The 15945-nt window shown below is 49.3% G+C and overlaps 1 protein-coding gene across 3 annotated transcripts in view; it reads left to right on the top strand.

Annotated features, from left to right (window-relative positions):
* CMBL (carboxymethylenebutenolidase homolog) overlaps nt 1-15945 on the top strand; it is a 34927-nt gene that overhangs the window by 13153 nt on the left and 5829 nt on the right. For 2 of the 3 annotated variants that reach the window (XM_057710186.1, XM_057710184.1), the window contains exons 3-6: nt 817-924; nt 4485-4627; nt 6919-7010; nt 8907-9280. In XM_057710186.1, the coding sequence (XP_057566169.1) occupies nt 817-924; nt 4485-4627; nt 6919-7010; nt 8907-9086 (523 nt within the window). In that variant the 3' untranslated portion in view covers nt 9087-9280. Of the gene's footprint in view, nt 1-816; nt 925-4484; nt 4628-6918; nt 7011-8906; nt 9281-15945 lie in introns of those variants that run through there. The other variant, XM_057710187.1, reaches the window with a different exon arrangement.

The following is a 15945-nucleotide window of genomic DNA, read 5'->3' on the forward strand; positions in this document are numbered from 1 at the left end:
GAGGTTGGGCGGTGCACAGTGCTGTCTCTCACAGATTAAGAAAAAGAGGTGAAAAGTGATTGTGACTGGTTAAGGTTTCAGGGCAGTACTGGGACCTGAACTTAGATTCTTCTGACCCAGATTTCAGTGCTCTTTCTACCCCTGTAGGAGGAGATGTGTTCCTCCATCCAAATGGCCGCGACCTTTACTTTAGGAACCGGGTCTCCGGCCGGAGCCGCATCCCCCACCCCTGGGCTGACGCGGAAGGATGGTTGACGTGGACCCCGCATGCCAGCTTGTCTTCCCCGCGGCCACTTTTAGAGCCTGCGTGAGACCAAACCCTCCGGCAGGACGTTGTGCCCTGCTGGCATCCAGGACCGAGGCTGGGAGATTGCTTAGTCATGGTGACTGGGTTGCTCACCAGGTGTGCCCTTTGGCCTGAGGCGAACGCAAAAGGCCAGCTGAGAGGTGCGACGCCTCAGGGGCAGGAGCGGAGCTTGTATCCACCCACCCAGGTGCTCGCCTCGCCTGGTGGGAACCTTTGTCCCGGGTGTCATACCTAGCGGGGAGTGTGCGTGGCCGAGGCCTTGGCATTTCAGATGGGCTGGGCTCTGAGCCGGCTGCCAGAGGCCTCGCACCTTTGGTTGTGAAATCTGAGGTGCTCTGGCCTGCAGCCAGGTGGCCTCTTTGCTGTGATCACAATTGGCCCTTGTGGCTACTACCTTTCTTTTCCTGTGCCCCAGAATTGCCAGCGTAGCACGTTTCTTAGTGGACGTAAGCAAATAGGGAGTCCCAACAGCTCCGAAACTAAGATGGATGAATCTCCCTATTTTACAGAACCATTGTTCCAGACTTCTTTGTAGGGCAGGAGCCATGGCACCCCTCAGGGGACTGGTCCACCTTCCCCGAGTGGTTGAAGACGAGAGATGCCAGAAAGATTGACAAGTAAGTTACGAGGACGTTACCAGCCAGCGTGGCTGTCTTGGTGGCGCCCCCCAGGGCCCTGGGAGCAAGAGGCCGCAGGGGGAGAAGGGTCTGGCTTCGCAGGTCACCCACCCACCCATCCTCCCTCCATGTTGAACCTCAGAGGCTACGGCTCACGGAGTCCTTCCTGTGGAGTAAAGGGAACAGGTTTCGTTTAGCACAGTCTCTGCAGCGGAGGGTTAGAAACTAGCAGGCTCACTTGCTTTCCTCTCTGGGAAATGCTTCGTGGTACTGATGCTGAGGGAGCTTCCCTGAAGTACCCGGGGGTCCCATTTTCCTCCACAGTTGGGCTCTTGGTGTCCATAGGTCAGCATTCCCTCCTTCCCCTCTGGTGCAGAACCAGTTGAAACAACGGGCAGAGAAGAGAGACTAAAGAAAATGTCAGCCCCACTTCTGCTCAGCTGATTGGAAACTGAGGCCCCAAGTGCCACCCCCTTCCCTAACAATCCTTCCGGCCTGCCCTGGGAAACTTTGGATCTTTAGACCAGGCTGACCAGACCAGGACTGCTGTCTTGCCAGGGTCCAGGGAAGAGCGGGAGGAAAGGAGGGATCCCCCAGGATTGCAGCCTTTTATTAAATTAGCTCCACCCAGTCCAGAAGCAAGGACCAGAGCACTCAGCTGCACTTAAATCCCCTCTTCTCTGTTTGGAGGATGAAGGATGGAGCAGGGAAAGAGGCAGGGATGTCCTCTAGTGCCAAGCTCCTCCTGAACAAGAAAACCTGAGCCCAGGGCAAAGGGGCCCCCAACCCCATTCTCTGACTCACCTTGGCCAGGTGTCCTCCCGAATGCTCTCCTCTCCCATCGTTGGACTTTCTCCCACCACGCACGTGAGCTTTGTGTTTGATGAGCTGCCCCCTAAGACGTTTCGGGCAACTGCCAATAACGTGGCCCTCTGCCTGTGGCCACTTGGTCCCCAGAACTCTCTGCTCTTCCACAGCTGACTCTGGGGCTGCTGGCCCCTCCTGCTCCTGAGCTGGCAGACCCCAGGCAGACCTCTGCCCAGAGCCCACAAGTGCAGCTCCCGCTCCTTGGCCCCGCCTGCCTCCCTCCACTCCCTGAGGGAGCACTCTCCTGTGCTCTGGCCACCCTCTCTCTGGGGGCCTGTGCGGAATAGCCACTCCTTGGCTCAGGCTGGGGTCCAAGCCTGCTCAGGCCAGGGTCTCCCTCGGGTCTCTGCACATTCCATCAGGCCAGGGAGATGCTGCCGGCGGCCCTGGGAGCTGCCAGCCTGCTGGCCTGTATTAGCAAGTAGGAATCTCAGAGTCTTGCTGGTGGAAGACCAGGCCCAGTGGCCCTCTTTGGAATTGCCTCTAGGGTGTGAAGCACCTTGTCTTAAGTCCCACCTGAGGAGTCTCACTGCAGGGGTATGGAGGCCTGGCTCCTTCACCCCAAGTTGGGGGACCCTCCAGGCCACCCAGCTCCAAGCTCCCCGAGGAGCTGGTTGAGGTTTTTGTGGAGACCACACCACAGCCCAGCTTCTCTCTCTGTCCTCCTTCCTCCCTTCCCTTCCCCAGGGTGGACCCTGAGATTACTGGGAGCCCAACCTCCTGCACATTTATCCATTCCCAGGCCTCCCTCCCAGGGACTCAAACTGCAAGCTCAAGAAAAACAAAATGAGCAAGAAGTTCATAGTAAATTAGAAGCAAACACAAGAGAACCAGAGGGTCTGTGATGTGAATATGAGATTCAGCTTTGTGTGGGGAGGGGGTGGGGAGAATAGTTAGGACATTTTGAGGAAAAGCCTTGTGGGGTGCCATCTATTTGTGATCCTTTCTGGTGGACATTAGAGCAGCCCAGAGGGAACCCTCCACGGGGGATAGGGAGAGACACACATTTTAAATCAAAATGAGATGTAAAAAGGAAACACTAACTTGGAAAATCGACTGAAGTCCTCGTGTCTGGTCAGGTGTCTTGTTTGAAAGAAAACCCATCTTGGATGCTTACTGCTTAAGCAGTCATGGGATTTATTGGCTTACAGAACTGAAAAGAGGTCGTTTCTGGCTTCAAGCAGAGGTTGGTCTGTAGCTCAGAAGGTATCCTCAGGATTTGACTTTCCAACATCTCTCAGCACCTTTGTCTGACGCTGGCTCCATTCTCAGGCAGCGTTTGCCTCTGGGTGGCAAGATGGCTGCAGCTGCTCCAGCCTCCCATTGGCTCCTTTCCCAGCAACCCAGCAAAGTTCTCATTTTGCCCTGATTGTTATGACTGGGCCACCAGTCCATCCTTGAACCAATCATTGTGGCTAGAGACTGCTGTGCTCTGATTGGCCAGGCCTGAACCACATACTCCACTCCTGGAACCGAGGCCCCGAGAGGATATGGACCTGGCATGAGGAAGGGAGTTTCCTCCAAAGTTAAATCCTGGTGTTCCCGGGAAAGTGGGGAATATACTTAGCAACAAAAGCAAAGATAGGCTCACTTGAGTCAAAGAAATGCCCTCTTCCTTCTTGTTCCCTCCAATTAAGGCATTTATTTTTAAGATCAAAGCATTCGAGAAAAACTGAAAAACCAAAATGACAACTATTGCTTATTCCATTTTATTTTGCAGAATTAATTTCTGCTCTTCTAACATTATGAAAATAACTACTTGTATGCAGAATGGCATGATACATATGTTTAAATGTGTTCGAAGATACCTTACAATGAAAAGAAAAAGTGCAATGGAATTGCTTTCTCTCTCTTTAATTTTTTTCTTAATTGCGAACAGACAGCATTTCTTCCTTATCAGAGCCAACAGAACTTTCTGGGCTGGCCTTGCAGCCCTACCTCCATTTTGGCATCTTGCTTCTAGTTGAAAAAGCTGTATGAGTTCCAAACAAACAATTTGCAAATGAACCATTTGCAAGAGGAGGTCCACTGTTCTCCATCCCCTCAGGCTTGCACAGTCCTCGTGGCTTTCCAAATACTGCTGTGCTCTTTGGGCACGAGAGGAAACAGGCGGTGCAGAGTTAGGGTATCAGGCAGGGAGACTGAATGTGCCAAGTCAGACAGAGTTGGGGAGCTGCCTCCTGGTTGCGGCTGGCCTCTGTGGAGAGAGAGGAGACAGAGGTGCCCCCAGGGGGCGGATCTTGGGATCAAGCCCTAGAGCTGTCCTGTGGCCTTTGGCCTTGATCTATCCTGAGGCTGAGGATGGCTGTTGCTCAGGATGGTCTGGTTGGTGCCGCCCTGTCAGGTGATCGGAGGCGGCCGGGCTGGGCAGGGAGACTTCCTGGGGAGATACGTCACTCGTTACTCGTCATCCGGACAGGAGGTGGTGAGGACGGAGCTCTGAAAGTAGGAATGTCAGAACCTCGAGGAGCAGCTGCTGAGAAAGCCCTGTTACCATTGGCGCTCGCTGTCCCGCATGCTTTCAAGCAGCCACAAAACCTCTCTTCTTTTTTTTCTGGCTGTGCCGCCAGGCTTGCGGGATCATAACTCCCCAACCAGGGATTGAACCTGGGGGCCCCGGCAGGTGAAAGCGCTGAGTCCTAACCACTGGACCACCTGGGCCTCCCCTGGAATAACTTTCCTTTCTCTTCTAGAGAGGTGGATGCGGTCTTGAAGTATCTGAAACAACAGTGTCACGCCAAGAAAATAGGCGTCGTGGGATTCTGCTGGGGCGGGATTGCTGTCCATCACCTGATGATGAAGCACCCGGAGTTCAGGGCAGGGGTGTCCGTTTACGGTAAATCTGCCTTGCGTGTTTCTACACAATGAAAACTGGAGGAGGGGTGGAGTGACACAGACCACGAGCCTCTTCCCGAGCTGAGGGTCCCGGGTGTAACACAAAACCCAGTCGTGTAGAGGTGGCCCATCCTAAGGAAATGGATTTAAAAATCTGAAGGTGGCGGCAGAAGTATGTAACATCTCACCAGAGGGAACCTGGGTCCCAACAGTGTGCCTTTGGGAAAGTCCCCTAATCTGAGGTCTCCGTTTCTTCACCGAGGATGAAGGGGATAACATTTCTCTCCGTGATAATGGTTAATATCAAGCAATATTTTTATGAGCAACAGCTGTGAAAAGATTTTTCCAAGATATGAAAAATCCTTCATATCTTGGAAAAATCTCAACTCATGCATGCGTGCACTCCTGCCCTCACACACACATACACACACAATATATATAGTGTGTGTATATATATATATATGCGTATATATGCATATACATAAGAGGGAAAGAAAGGGGAAACCCCTCTAAAATGTAAATAGCAACATAAACATTTCATTCAAACAAACCAAAGGTATCACAGCAATGACATAAGAACGTTATATCCGTGTATAGAAATGGTTACTAAGTGAGGATATGGAAGCATCTGACCTTGGCTTTCTCTCATGATAGTATAACCCGCAGTTATATTAATGATTTTTGTTTGGCTTAATGGTTCCTCACTGTGGTATGTTCACTTATTTTTAGCATTTAAAAAAACCCCTTTACCACGCATGGACATCAAGGCTGGAAAGAGGGTGGGGCGAGGTAGATGAATTGGGAGATTGGGGTTGACATATATAAGCTAATATGTATAAAGTAGATAACTGAAACAAACAGAAAAACCAAACCCAAAAGCAAACAAAAAACCCTTTATCTATTTGCTTGCACAAAGGCGGTAACGAGCTGCGGGTTGGCGCTGTGCGCAGTGGGGCTGGCCGCCCACGCGGCGCCTTTGTGTGAATTAGCAAGAGGCGCTCCGGAGCGGACTGCTCGCCGGCTCCCCCTCGTGGCTGCCGTTGCGCAGTGCGCAACTGCAGAGCCGGGCTGGTCTTGGAGCCCTGGGGTCTCAAACCGCTGTCCAGCCACCTAACGTGGTTTTAACAGAATAGGGCGGAAAGCGTGGCCCTCTTCCCGTGGCTCCCTGCCTCCTAGAGAGGAGTTACAGCTAAGGGGAGGCTCCCCAGGTTACTTGGCTTTGCTGTACTGCCAACAGAAAATGGAGAACAATTTTTCTTCTCCCTACTGGCTGGGATGACCACCTTTGAATCAGGCTGCCTTTTGAGTCCTCTTTCTGAGTAGGTCCTGACCTTGGGTTCTGTCCTTGACCCACTGGGTCAGTTTAGCTAGAATCCCCCACCCTTGATATGTGATCAAATTCCTCATGTCCCACCCTTGATGTCTTGTCACCCTGGCCAGAATCCCTGTACCTTGATGATTCCTTAGTAATTTTCCATCCACCAGCCCCTACCCTGCTCCTTGGTGGTAAATCCCACTTGTCCTTGTGTTTGGGGTTGAGTCCAGTCTCCCTCCCTCACTGCAAACGCTCATTGCAGTGGTCGCCTCTAATAAAGTCTTCTTTACTGTCTTTAGCAAGTGCCAGAATAATCTTTTCTTTAACACATTTCTCATCTCAAAATGACAACGGAGTCTGAAACTTTTACTTATTTTCCTGTAGGACTGGGCACACACGCAGTTCTCTGAATCCCCAAGGTCGAGCATGCTTTTGACTATATGATCCCTAAAATTCTGAAGGCACTTTAGAAGGATGAAAACTAATTGTTATGGATGACCTGCTAGGACCTGGTGTCATGCCCGGGGATTTCACATGTGTGGTCTCATCTGAGCACTAATACCCCGTGAAACCTTGAAGTCAGAACCTTGGGGCTTGAGTAGATCACGAGAAACTTCCAGGACAACGGTGGTCAGATAGTCCAGATTTGAAAGTGATCACCTCTTGGTAAACAAGGGCACATCCCAAGAGGGAGCATTTTTCAGGCTGCTGCGTATCTTTACCTGCCAAGCAGCCAGCCAGGTCTACTGCTATCATTTAATGCCCTGATTCCTGGTGAGTGAGGTGGAGAGAAGGGAGATCTGACTCAATAACCTTCTCTTTGAGCCCAGTTTTATAGGCTGGGCCACTTTTGTGGAATTGCTAAAAAGAAGAGAAACAAAACTCTCAAAGCACATGTTTTCCTTTGAAAATCAAACGTCGTTTACTGCAGCACTTGTACAGTAATCATACCCTGTGTCCTTGTTCCTGTTCTTCAGGCATCATCAAAGACTCTGAAGACGTGTACAATTTAAAGAACCCCACATTGTTCATTTTTGCAGAAAACGATGTTGTGATTCCTCTTGAGCAGGTAAGTTGGCATCTTTACTCTTGTCTCTGTGTTTAATAGCACGACTTGACATTTCAGGGAAAACATCCCAAAGGATTCATTTGTTGCTCTGAATATTTTTCAACATTGAAGTTTTGTTTTTTGTTTGTTTTTGTTTTGATTTTTTAAAGCTTTTTTACTGTGCAAACTATTGTAAAACATTGGGACCCTTGAAGACAGTAATCTAAAAATATGAACAACTTCTGATTTTAACCTTAATGATTGCTCATTGTGATTTTTTACCTCTTATTCAAAATGTCACAGTAACAATCTGAAAGTAAAACTAAGAAAAATTCCATTTACAATAGCATCAAAATGAATAAAATACTTAGGAATAAATTTTTAAAAAGAGGTATAAAACCTGTACTCTGAAAAGTACAAGATATTGTGCAAAGAAATTAAAGAAGAACCTAAATATATTAGGACATTCCACATTAAAGGAGCAGAAGATTTAATATTGTTAGGATGGCAATACTCCCCAGCTGATCCACTAATTCAATGCAATCCCTATCAAAATTCCAACAGCATTTTGTTTTGCAAAAATGGCAAAGCCTATCCTCAAATTCATGTGGAATCACAGGTGATCCCAAATAGCCAAGACAATACTGAAAAAGAAAAAGAAAAAGAAAACTGGAAGATTCACACGTCCCAATATCAAAACGTACAACAAAGCTACAACAATCAAAACAGTGTGGTACTGGCACAAGGACAGACATATAGAACAATGGAATGGAATTGAGAGTCAAAAAATTAACCTATTAACATGTATGACGAGTTAATTTTTCACAAGGCTGCCAAGGCCATTCCGTGGGAAAGAATAGTCTCTTCAACAAATGTTGCCAGGAGAGCTGGATATCCACTTGCAAAAGGATGAACTTGGATCCCTACCTCACACCATATACAAATATTAACTGTGAATGGATCAAAGACCTTAGTGTAAGAGCTAAACTATAAAACTCTTGATAAAGAACAAGATCCTAATGTATAGCACAGGGAAGTATATTGAATATCCTGTAATAAACCATAATGAAAAGAATATTAAAAAGGAGTCAACATTGAAATTTTAAAGATGTGTTTTATTGGGGACTTTGAGGGAGATTGTAACCCCAAAGTGTTCCTGGCATGGCTGGGTGGCTGGTTACTGGGTGTAGAAGCAGGCCCTGCCTCCCTGTCCTACCCCCTCCATGTGGAACCCATGAGTTATCATAAGGTCTCTGTCCTTAAAGACATAGCTCTGTGGGTTTTTTGTTTTTGTTTTTGTTTTTTAACTTTTTATTTGTTTATTTTTTACAATAAACTGCATATATTTAAATTGAAAATATTTTTTATTGAAGTATAGTTTCAGGTGTACAGCACAGTGGTTCAGAGATATACACACACACACACGTATACAGTAGGTCCTTGTTGGTTATTTTTATATATAGTACTGAAGACACAGCTCTGTTAAATCCAGTATGTTAAGGAAAAAGCAGAAGGAAACCATGGTTCAAAAGCAGTTGTTTAGAAATTACTGTTGTTATTCATAACTGATACATTTTATTAATATAAATTTTAAACAACATATATGAATCAATCAAGTTACATATTGAATACATTGAATAAAGTATATGCAAATTGAAGTGTATATTGAATAACATAAATATATTAATACAGTTTCAAATCATTGATGTATCATATTTATATTGCTCTGAATTCTCTCCTTTGCCAGAGGTAAGGACTGTGTTGGTTATAAAATTAAAAGTGAAAAATTCAGTATAGCTATGGAACTTAAAGCACGGATGTTAAAGCTCTTTGATGAGCATTACAGAGGATTTGGAGAATGGAAAATATTGCTAGAGGGTTAAAATCCTATCATCATGAACTCTTTTTGCCAACCAGGTCTCTTTGCTGACTCAGAGGTTGAAAGAACACTGCAAAGTGGAATATCAAATTAAAACATTTTCCGGGCAAACGCATGGGTTCGTGCATCGCAAGAGAGAAGATTGTTCGCCTGAAGACAAGCCCTATGTTGACGAAGCAAGAAGGAACTTACTCGAGTGGCTGAACAAGTACATGTAGCCATGGCCAAGGGCAAACTTTTGCTCAAAATAGCTCTCATCCAGAAATTTGCTTTGAAATACTTAGATCATTTGATTTCATTTTCACTTTATAGAAAATCAATCAAGGAATCCTGAAATTCATCTGGAACACAAATTCAGTAGGAAAAGTTAATGTATGAAATACTTTAGTTTTTAACATATGCGTAAATAAAAGTTTTAATAACAGGTCAGTACCTGAAAAGTCTGAATGATAGAGTGATATCCTAACCATTAGTAAAAGCCTGGAGCTCTCCAGGGGCCAGCTCACAGCACAGGTACAGCCTTCCTGGCCTTGATTTGAGCACATCCCCTAAAATGACTAATTTGGCAAAACCATGAAGAGCATGAAATGTAAACTCAGGAAGAGTAGAAGCCTACCTTAATTGGACTTTTATCTCTGTCTTAATACAGATGAATTTGTCATGTTCATCAGTTGCACTATGAGAAATACTGAGATTAAAATAGGGTTCCATTGACCTACTCATATCAAGCTAATAAGCTTAATTTTTGAGTTTTTGAATTTGTGGCTTTTTTCTAAAAGCTAATTAAAAAAACGATGGATGTGAGTTGCCAGCCAGCTGTCTCCTCGGCAGTGGCTTTCCAAACACTGATGTTTTCAGGTCCCTGGGCTCAGGTGGCCTCAAAAGTCTCTCCTGTGTTCATCTAGAAGGGCGGTGGTGTCAAGGGTAAAGTTTCAGTTGTTCTATCTGAATTAATTAAAATTAAATCAAATCAAGGCCCCAGCTCCTCAGTAGCCCCCACAAGTCAAGCCCCAGTAGCCACGGGGGGCTGGTGGGAACCGTATCGTGCGTGCTGGTCTCCGCGGGTGAAGCTGCTTCTCGTCATGTAGCCGCGTCCTGCGGATGCTCTGCTAACCCTGTCCTCCCCCATGCGGCGGCCCTGCGGTCTCCTCCTCAGTTCCCGCCCAGAGACTCTCTTTACCTGGCTGAGTTCTCTCGACCAGAGCAGGGAGCCGTCCCTCCCGCTGGCCCCCAGGGTCTGCAGACACTGAAAGGCTGCTCTTTCCCCACTGGGCCAGGGCCCACAGAGGCACCCTCACCAGGTGGGGCCACGGGGAGGGGGCTGGCTTGGGTCCTGGGTTGAGGGTGGGCTTTCAACCCAGCGTGCATGGCCAACTGGGGGCCGTTTCTTGTCGGGGATGGGGCTCCGGGAGGGAAATCAGGGCTCTTCTCTTCTGGAAGACGGGGAGCAGGAAGATCCCTGCAGCCTCAGGGAACCGCTGCCTCTTCTCCCGTCGCTGGGCCCGCAGAGGCCCGGGAGGCGGGTGGCGGCTGGTTGTAGTTCTTCCTGTGATGGGTCCCTCTGGAGAGGAGGGGGCGAGGGAGCCAGAGAGCAGGGATGCGGGCCTGAGCCAGGCGGGGACGGGGAGGAGAGGAGGGCTCCAGAGCGCTGGGAAGAGAGCTGGGAGGACACAGAATGATCCGAAGCTGTTTAGAGAAACACAGGAGCGGGAACACCGGAGAGAACTGGGCTGTGGGGAATAGAGCTTGGTTTTGGTCCAGCCTGGAATATCAGGTTTTCCTCTGCTGCAAATACCTCAAATCCCGACGAACAGTGGCCGAGAGAATAACTTTGACGTCTCTCCCGCACACCCTTCAGTGGATCAGGGGTGGCTCAGGGCCTTACTGATGGGAGGACGTGGTAGGTGCCTGCCATGCTGGGCCCTCTCCTCTAGGCCTCAGCCTCACAACCCATCAGCCACAGGGGAAGGGAGGGAAGGGCTCTCTGCCCGTTCCTATTCCTTTTGGGGAGAGGAGTCTCCCAGAACCACCGCCCCCCACCCCGGATGCCCCCTGGCTTCCCCGTGTGTGCCATGAAGGAGGCTGAGTGAGCCTCGGTTCAAGGGGATCCGTGGCCGGGACTCACCCCAGGGCCGGCCCAGAGAAGGAGGGGGCGTGGAGGCCTGGCGGGGAGGCAGAGGCGCCCCAGGTGGACCTGGAGATTCGGGACCCAGCTGCCAGGTGGCTTTGCCCGGCCGGGGCCGAGGGGGGTCGTGGAGCAAGACAGCATGAGGAGCTCGAGAGGTGGGAGGGGAGGGTCCGCGTGTCCAGGCCCCAGCAAGTCGCGCTCCTGGGTGGCTTTGGGCAACTTACCCCGATGCTCTGACCCTCAGTGTTTCTCAATGTGAAATCTACAAAATGGAGAAAGCGGCATTCGTTTGCAGTTGGGCGAAATAAACCCAGTCTCATGTGGGCGTGTGGGGTGACGGTGGGGAGTGAGCTGGAGCTGTTTCTGAATGTTCGTGTCAACCTTAGCAGGGCAGCCAGGGGAGGGGTGGGGTGGAGCCAGGGGGCGAGAGGACAGTGAGAAGAACTGTCAGGGAAGTTGGGAGGAGTTTCGAAAAGGTGGGGACAAAATTAAAAATAAAAGAAGGGAAAAGTCCTCGGTGTGTGTGGACCAGGACCGGTCTTCCCTGGGAGTCAGAAGTCTGCGGTGGCCGCCGCCAGGGCTTCCTGTGGGGGACGGGCCGGGCCATTGGCCGGGCGGCGGTGGGTGAGGCGTGGAGGGAGGTGAGAGGGCGCGGGGCACGAGGTTGGCTGTAAAGAAGAGGAGAGGCACGAGGGAAGAGCCCAGGCTCAGGACCCAGAGGCGTTTGCTTTGTTCTGCTTTTTAAGTGGAAGGTGCTGGGGGGTGAGCATGTAGCGGAGAGGTTCTGTCAGGCAGGGGGACCTCAGCTCGAACCCGTCCGAGAGCTCTCACTCCTGCTCCGTGCCCACGGAGGGGCTCCCGTCACTGTCCCCTCCAGGGGACCAGGCTGGGGCGGCCGCCCTGGAATAATGCACCTGGCTGTGCCTGAGAGGAGAGCGCCCTGGAGGGTTCTGTGCGGCGAGTCAGTGCTCTGGCTCAGAGATGATGCTTCTCTCCGCTCACTGGTCGGAGCGACTCACATGGCCCCACCAACCACAGTAATCCAGAAGCACGATCTCGTCGGGTGCCCAGAAAGCGCCACGAGCTGGCGAGGATCACTCAGGACCACCCGAGATGTGGGACTGAGGAAGCAAGCTTGAGAGGGGACGGAGTAGGGGGCACTGGGAAGAGACATCTGGAGCAGGGGGAGGACCCCCTGCCACCCCCCCCCCCCCCACACACACAGACACACACACACACACACACAGCAAGACAGGAGCATATGAGTTTCCTAGCGCTGCTGTGACAAATGATCACCAACTTTGGGGCTTAAAGACAAATGTCCTGTCCCACAGCTCTCTAGACCAGAAGCCCCAGCAGAGAGCTGGTTTCTCTGCTCTGGGTCTCAAAGGCCAAGGTCCAGCTGTTGGCTGGCTAGGCTCCCTTCAGGAGGCTCTGGGAAGGATGCACTTCCAAACACAGTTGACCCCTGAACAGGACCCTGTGGGTCCACTTGCTGGTGGATATCTTCCAATAGTAAACACTGCAGTGCTCCCTGATCCGAGGTTGGGTGAATCCTTGGATGCGGAACTGAGTATATGGAGGGCCGGCTGTTATTTATTTATTGGCCGTGTTGAGTCTTCATTGCTGTGCACAGTCTTTCTCTAGTTGCTGCAAGCAGGGGCTACTCTTTGTTGTGGTACGCAGGCTTCTCATTGTGGTGGCTTCTCTTGTTGTGGAGTGCGTGGGCTTCAGTTGTGCCATATGGGCTCAATAGTTGTGACTCACGGGCTCTAGAGCGCAGGCTCAGTAGTTGTGGCGCACAGGTTTAGTTGCTCTTTGGCATGTGGGATCTTCCCAGACAAGGGATGGAACCCGTGTACCCTACATTGGCAGGTGGATTCTTAACCACTGCGCCACCAGGGAAGTCCCTGGCTATAAATTATTCATGCATTTTCTACCCCACAGATGGTCAGCGCCCCTAACCACTGCGTTGTTCAAGGGCCAACTGTACATCCCAGTTTTTGGTACGATTGTTCCAGTCTAGGACCGAGGTCCTGTTTCCTTCCCCAGCCCGTACAGGCCTGTCCTCAGGGCCTACATGTGGTCTCTGCATCTCAGGGCAGCAGGGGGGCGTCCAGTCCTTCTCATGTGCCCCTCCTTCTCCTGTGACCCTGCAGGGCTCCTGTGATTACGTGGGGTCCACTGGCATCACCTCCTTCTCTTAAGGTCAGCTGACTATATAGTACTTCATCCTGTCTGCAAAGTCCCTTCACAGCAGTACCTAGATTAGTGTCTAATTGGATGATTGCATAACCAGACTGAACCCGGGTTTAGAGCCCTGCCAACCACAGGGAGAAGACCACAGGTGGGAGCACAGAAGCTGGGAGTTCACACTATTGGCTTCAGCTGTCTTTGAAACAGAAGTCAAGATCATTCGTAAGTCTTCGTAAATGCAGGTTTCCAGTACTTACATTCAAAACATCTGCTGTATAAACTTGAGTTTATTTCAGTGAGTGAATGGTGTAAATTATGCAGCGTCTCTTGACAATGACCAGGATTATCATGAGGATTTAAGGTGTTAATACAGCAATTCTCAAATGTCTTGCTCTCAAGATCCCTGTACACTCTTAAGAACTTATGGAGGACCGTCCCCCCCAGCTCCCCCACCACCAAAAGCTTGTTTTGGTCAGTTATACCTGTTGGCATTTAGTGTGTTAGAAAGTAAAACTAAAAAATTAAAGTAAATATTTATTTTAAAATAATAATGAACACACTGAACGTTAATGTAAGTTTATATTTTCCAAAACAAAAAGAGTGAGAAGAGTGGCATCGTTTCCCACTTCTGCAAATCTCCTCAATGTCTGTCTTAACCAAGGACAGTGGGCTCTCACATCTGCTTCTAACAACATATTCAATTCAATGCAATGTAGTCTGGCCACATCCACATGTACAGTAGTTGGAAAAACAGTATAGTAACTGCTTTTCAGAAGACTGGGGGTATTCTGTTTTTATCTATTCCAAAGCTCAGCAAGTGGTAGTTCCAGGCAGCTTTTCATTCTGTCACATTGGTCCACCTTATGCCTAGAAAAGATCTTCTACCCAAGAATGAGATCATAGTATTATCAATAGTTGGAAGATACTAGCTTCCTGAGCTACGTACAAACACCATCAGTCGTTGCTATGGAGACTCCAGACCATCTCCAAGCCACTGAGGATACAGCGAGCAGACACCAGACCTGTCAGCACTGTGATCTTGGACTTCAGCCTCCAGAACTGTGTTGTCTAAGCCACCTAGACGATGGTACTCTTGTTGTAGGAGTTCCACTGAAGTGACAGGGTCACTTCCTTTCTGAGCAGCCGTCTGTCACACACCCAAGTGTGAGCAACCAGTGTCCATGGGGAGGGGGCTAGTCCCGCTGAGACGGACGCCATGCCCCTCACTTCCTGTGTTAGAGATGCCCGCCGTGCACTCGGGCTGAGATCTAATGACTCGGTCACTTATATCGCTGAGAGGCCACCCTTCTGTGAGAGTGGCTTTCTAAGTGTGTGGTGAGGAACACAGCGACTAGCCGAGTGGTGCAGCCGCCCTGATCTGCACTGAGTTTTACCCGTCACTGCTTTGACACCATCAGTGCAACTGTCCACAGTGAAAAAGGCAAATCAGCTCTTAGTATGAGACTACTTAGTTGACCTTGTGGCCCCTTGAAAGCCGCTGTTATCATCTACATAAGACATGTACCACAGCGCTCAGGACACAGCACGTTCAAGGTGTCCTTGCTGCCACCGCCACGTTCTCCCCACTCTCCCCGCTCTCCCGGACCTTTAATGTTCCCTAAGGAGCCACCTGTCTTTGGTGCCCTTTTCCCTGGGGCTTCAGATGAACCCCGTCTGCACGGCTGCCTCCAAGCAGCACCTGAAGTGCAGAAACACCTCTCCATGCCTAGAAGTAGTTCAATTTTATTTAGTATTTCATTACTACCACACCCCGCCCTCCCGATGCTTTAGTGGAGCTATTTCACCACAAGCAGAGAAAGAAGGGTTAAAGACAGTCAGCCACGTACGACAGACCAGCCTCTCAGCCCCACCAGAAGCATTCATGTTTGTGAGTGGTTGCTTACAATGAAAGACCACGCCATTTAACAAACATGGAATAGGAATTCCCTGGTGATCCAGTGGTTAGGACTCGGTGCTTTCACTGCTGGGGCCCAGGTTCAGTTCCTGGTCAGGGAACTAAGATTCTGCATGCTGTGCAGCATGGCTAAAAAACAAACGAAAAAACAAAAAAGTACAAACCAAAAAATCCTGAATAAAGCTGCAAGTGTAGGAATCGGGAAGCAACAGGACAATGTTGGGTCCTGTGTGGGAATCTGGCCTCAGGGTCACTGCTCCTGATACACGGGATGAGGTGGGGTCGGCTACAGTATAAAGGATATAAACTTGACAAGCCATTTGGAACTGGAAGATAAAAGGTAACGTGGTAACCTGAAGACGTGCTTTTACTGGAAAAAAAATGTAAAAGCTTATGAAACAAGTCTGTGAAGTCTGTTCACAAGCCACGTAGTTTCTCTCAACCAAAAACCATCAGAAACATCTGTGAGGTTCATTTCTGGGAGGAGTGGTTTAGTAGCTCTTTCCATTCAACCACAAAGCCCTTCACGTAAGAGACTCTGGTCCAAAGTAAGCGGCTGTACGTTCTTTACAGACTAGAACCCGCCCCTGTAAATCAACTCATCCAAACTACTAGGTCAAGATATTTACCCAAGTGGGTCTGATCTGACACAAGCTTGGCAGACGCATTCTGACACTGCACCCAAAAGGGAGCAGTGTAAGTACTAATAGTGCCACTTCGCAATCCAGTTCATGAGGATATATGTACCAGGCTGTATGTTCGTTAGGAAGAATGATATTAGCGCTTACTACTAAGTTTCCTAGCGAAACAACCAATGCATTAATGTAGAGAAAACACA

Source organism: Hippopotamus amphibius, chromosome 15, assembly GCF_030028045.1.
Source record: "Hippopotamus amphibius kiboko isolate mHipAmp2 chromosome 15, mHipAmp2.hap2, whole genome shotgun sequence".
NCBI classification, from domain to species: domain Eukaryota; kingdom Metazoa; phylum Chordata; class Mammalia; order Artiodactyla; family Hippopotamidae; genus Hippopotamus; species Hippopotamus amphibius.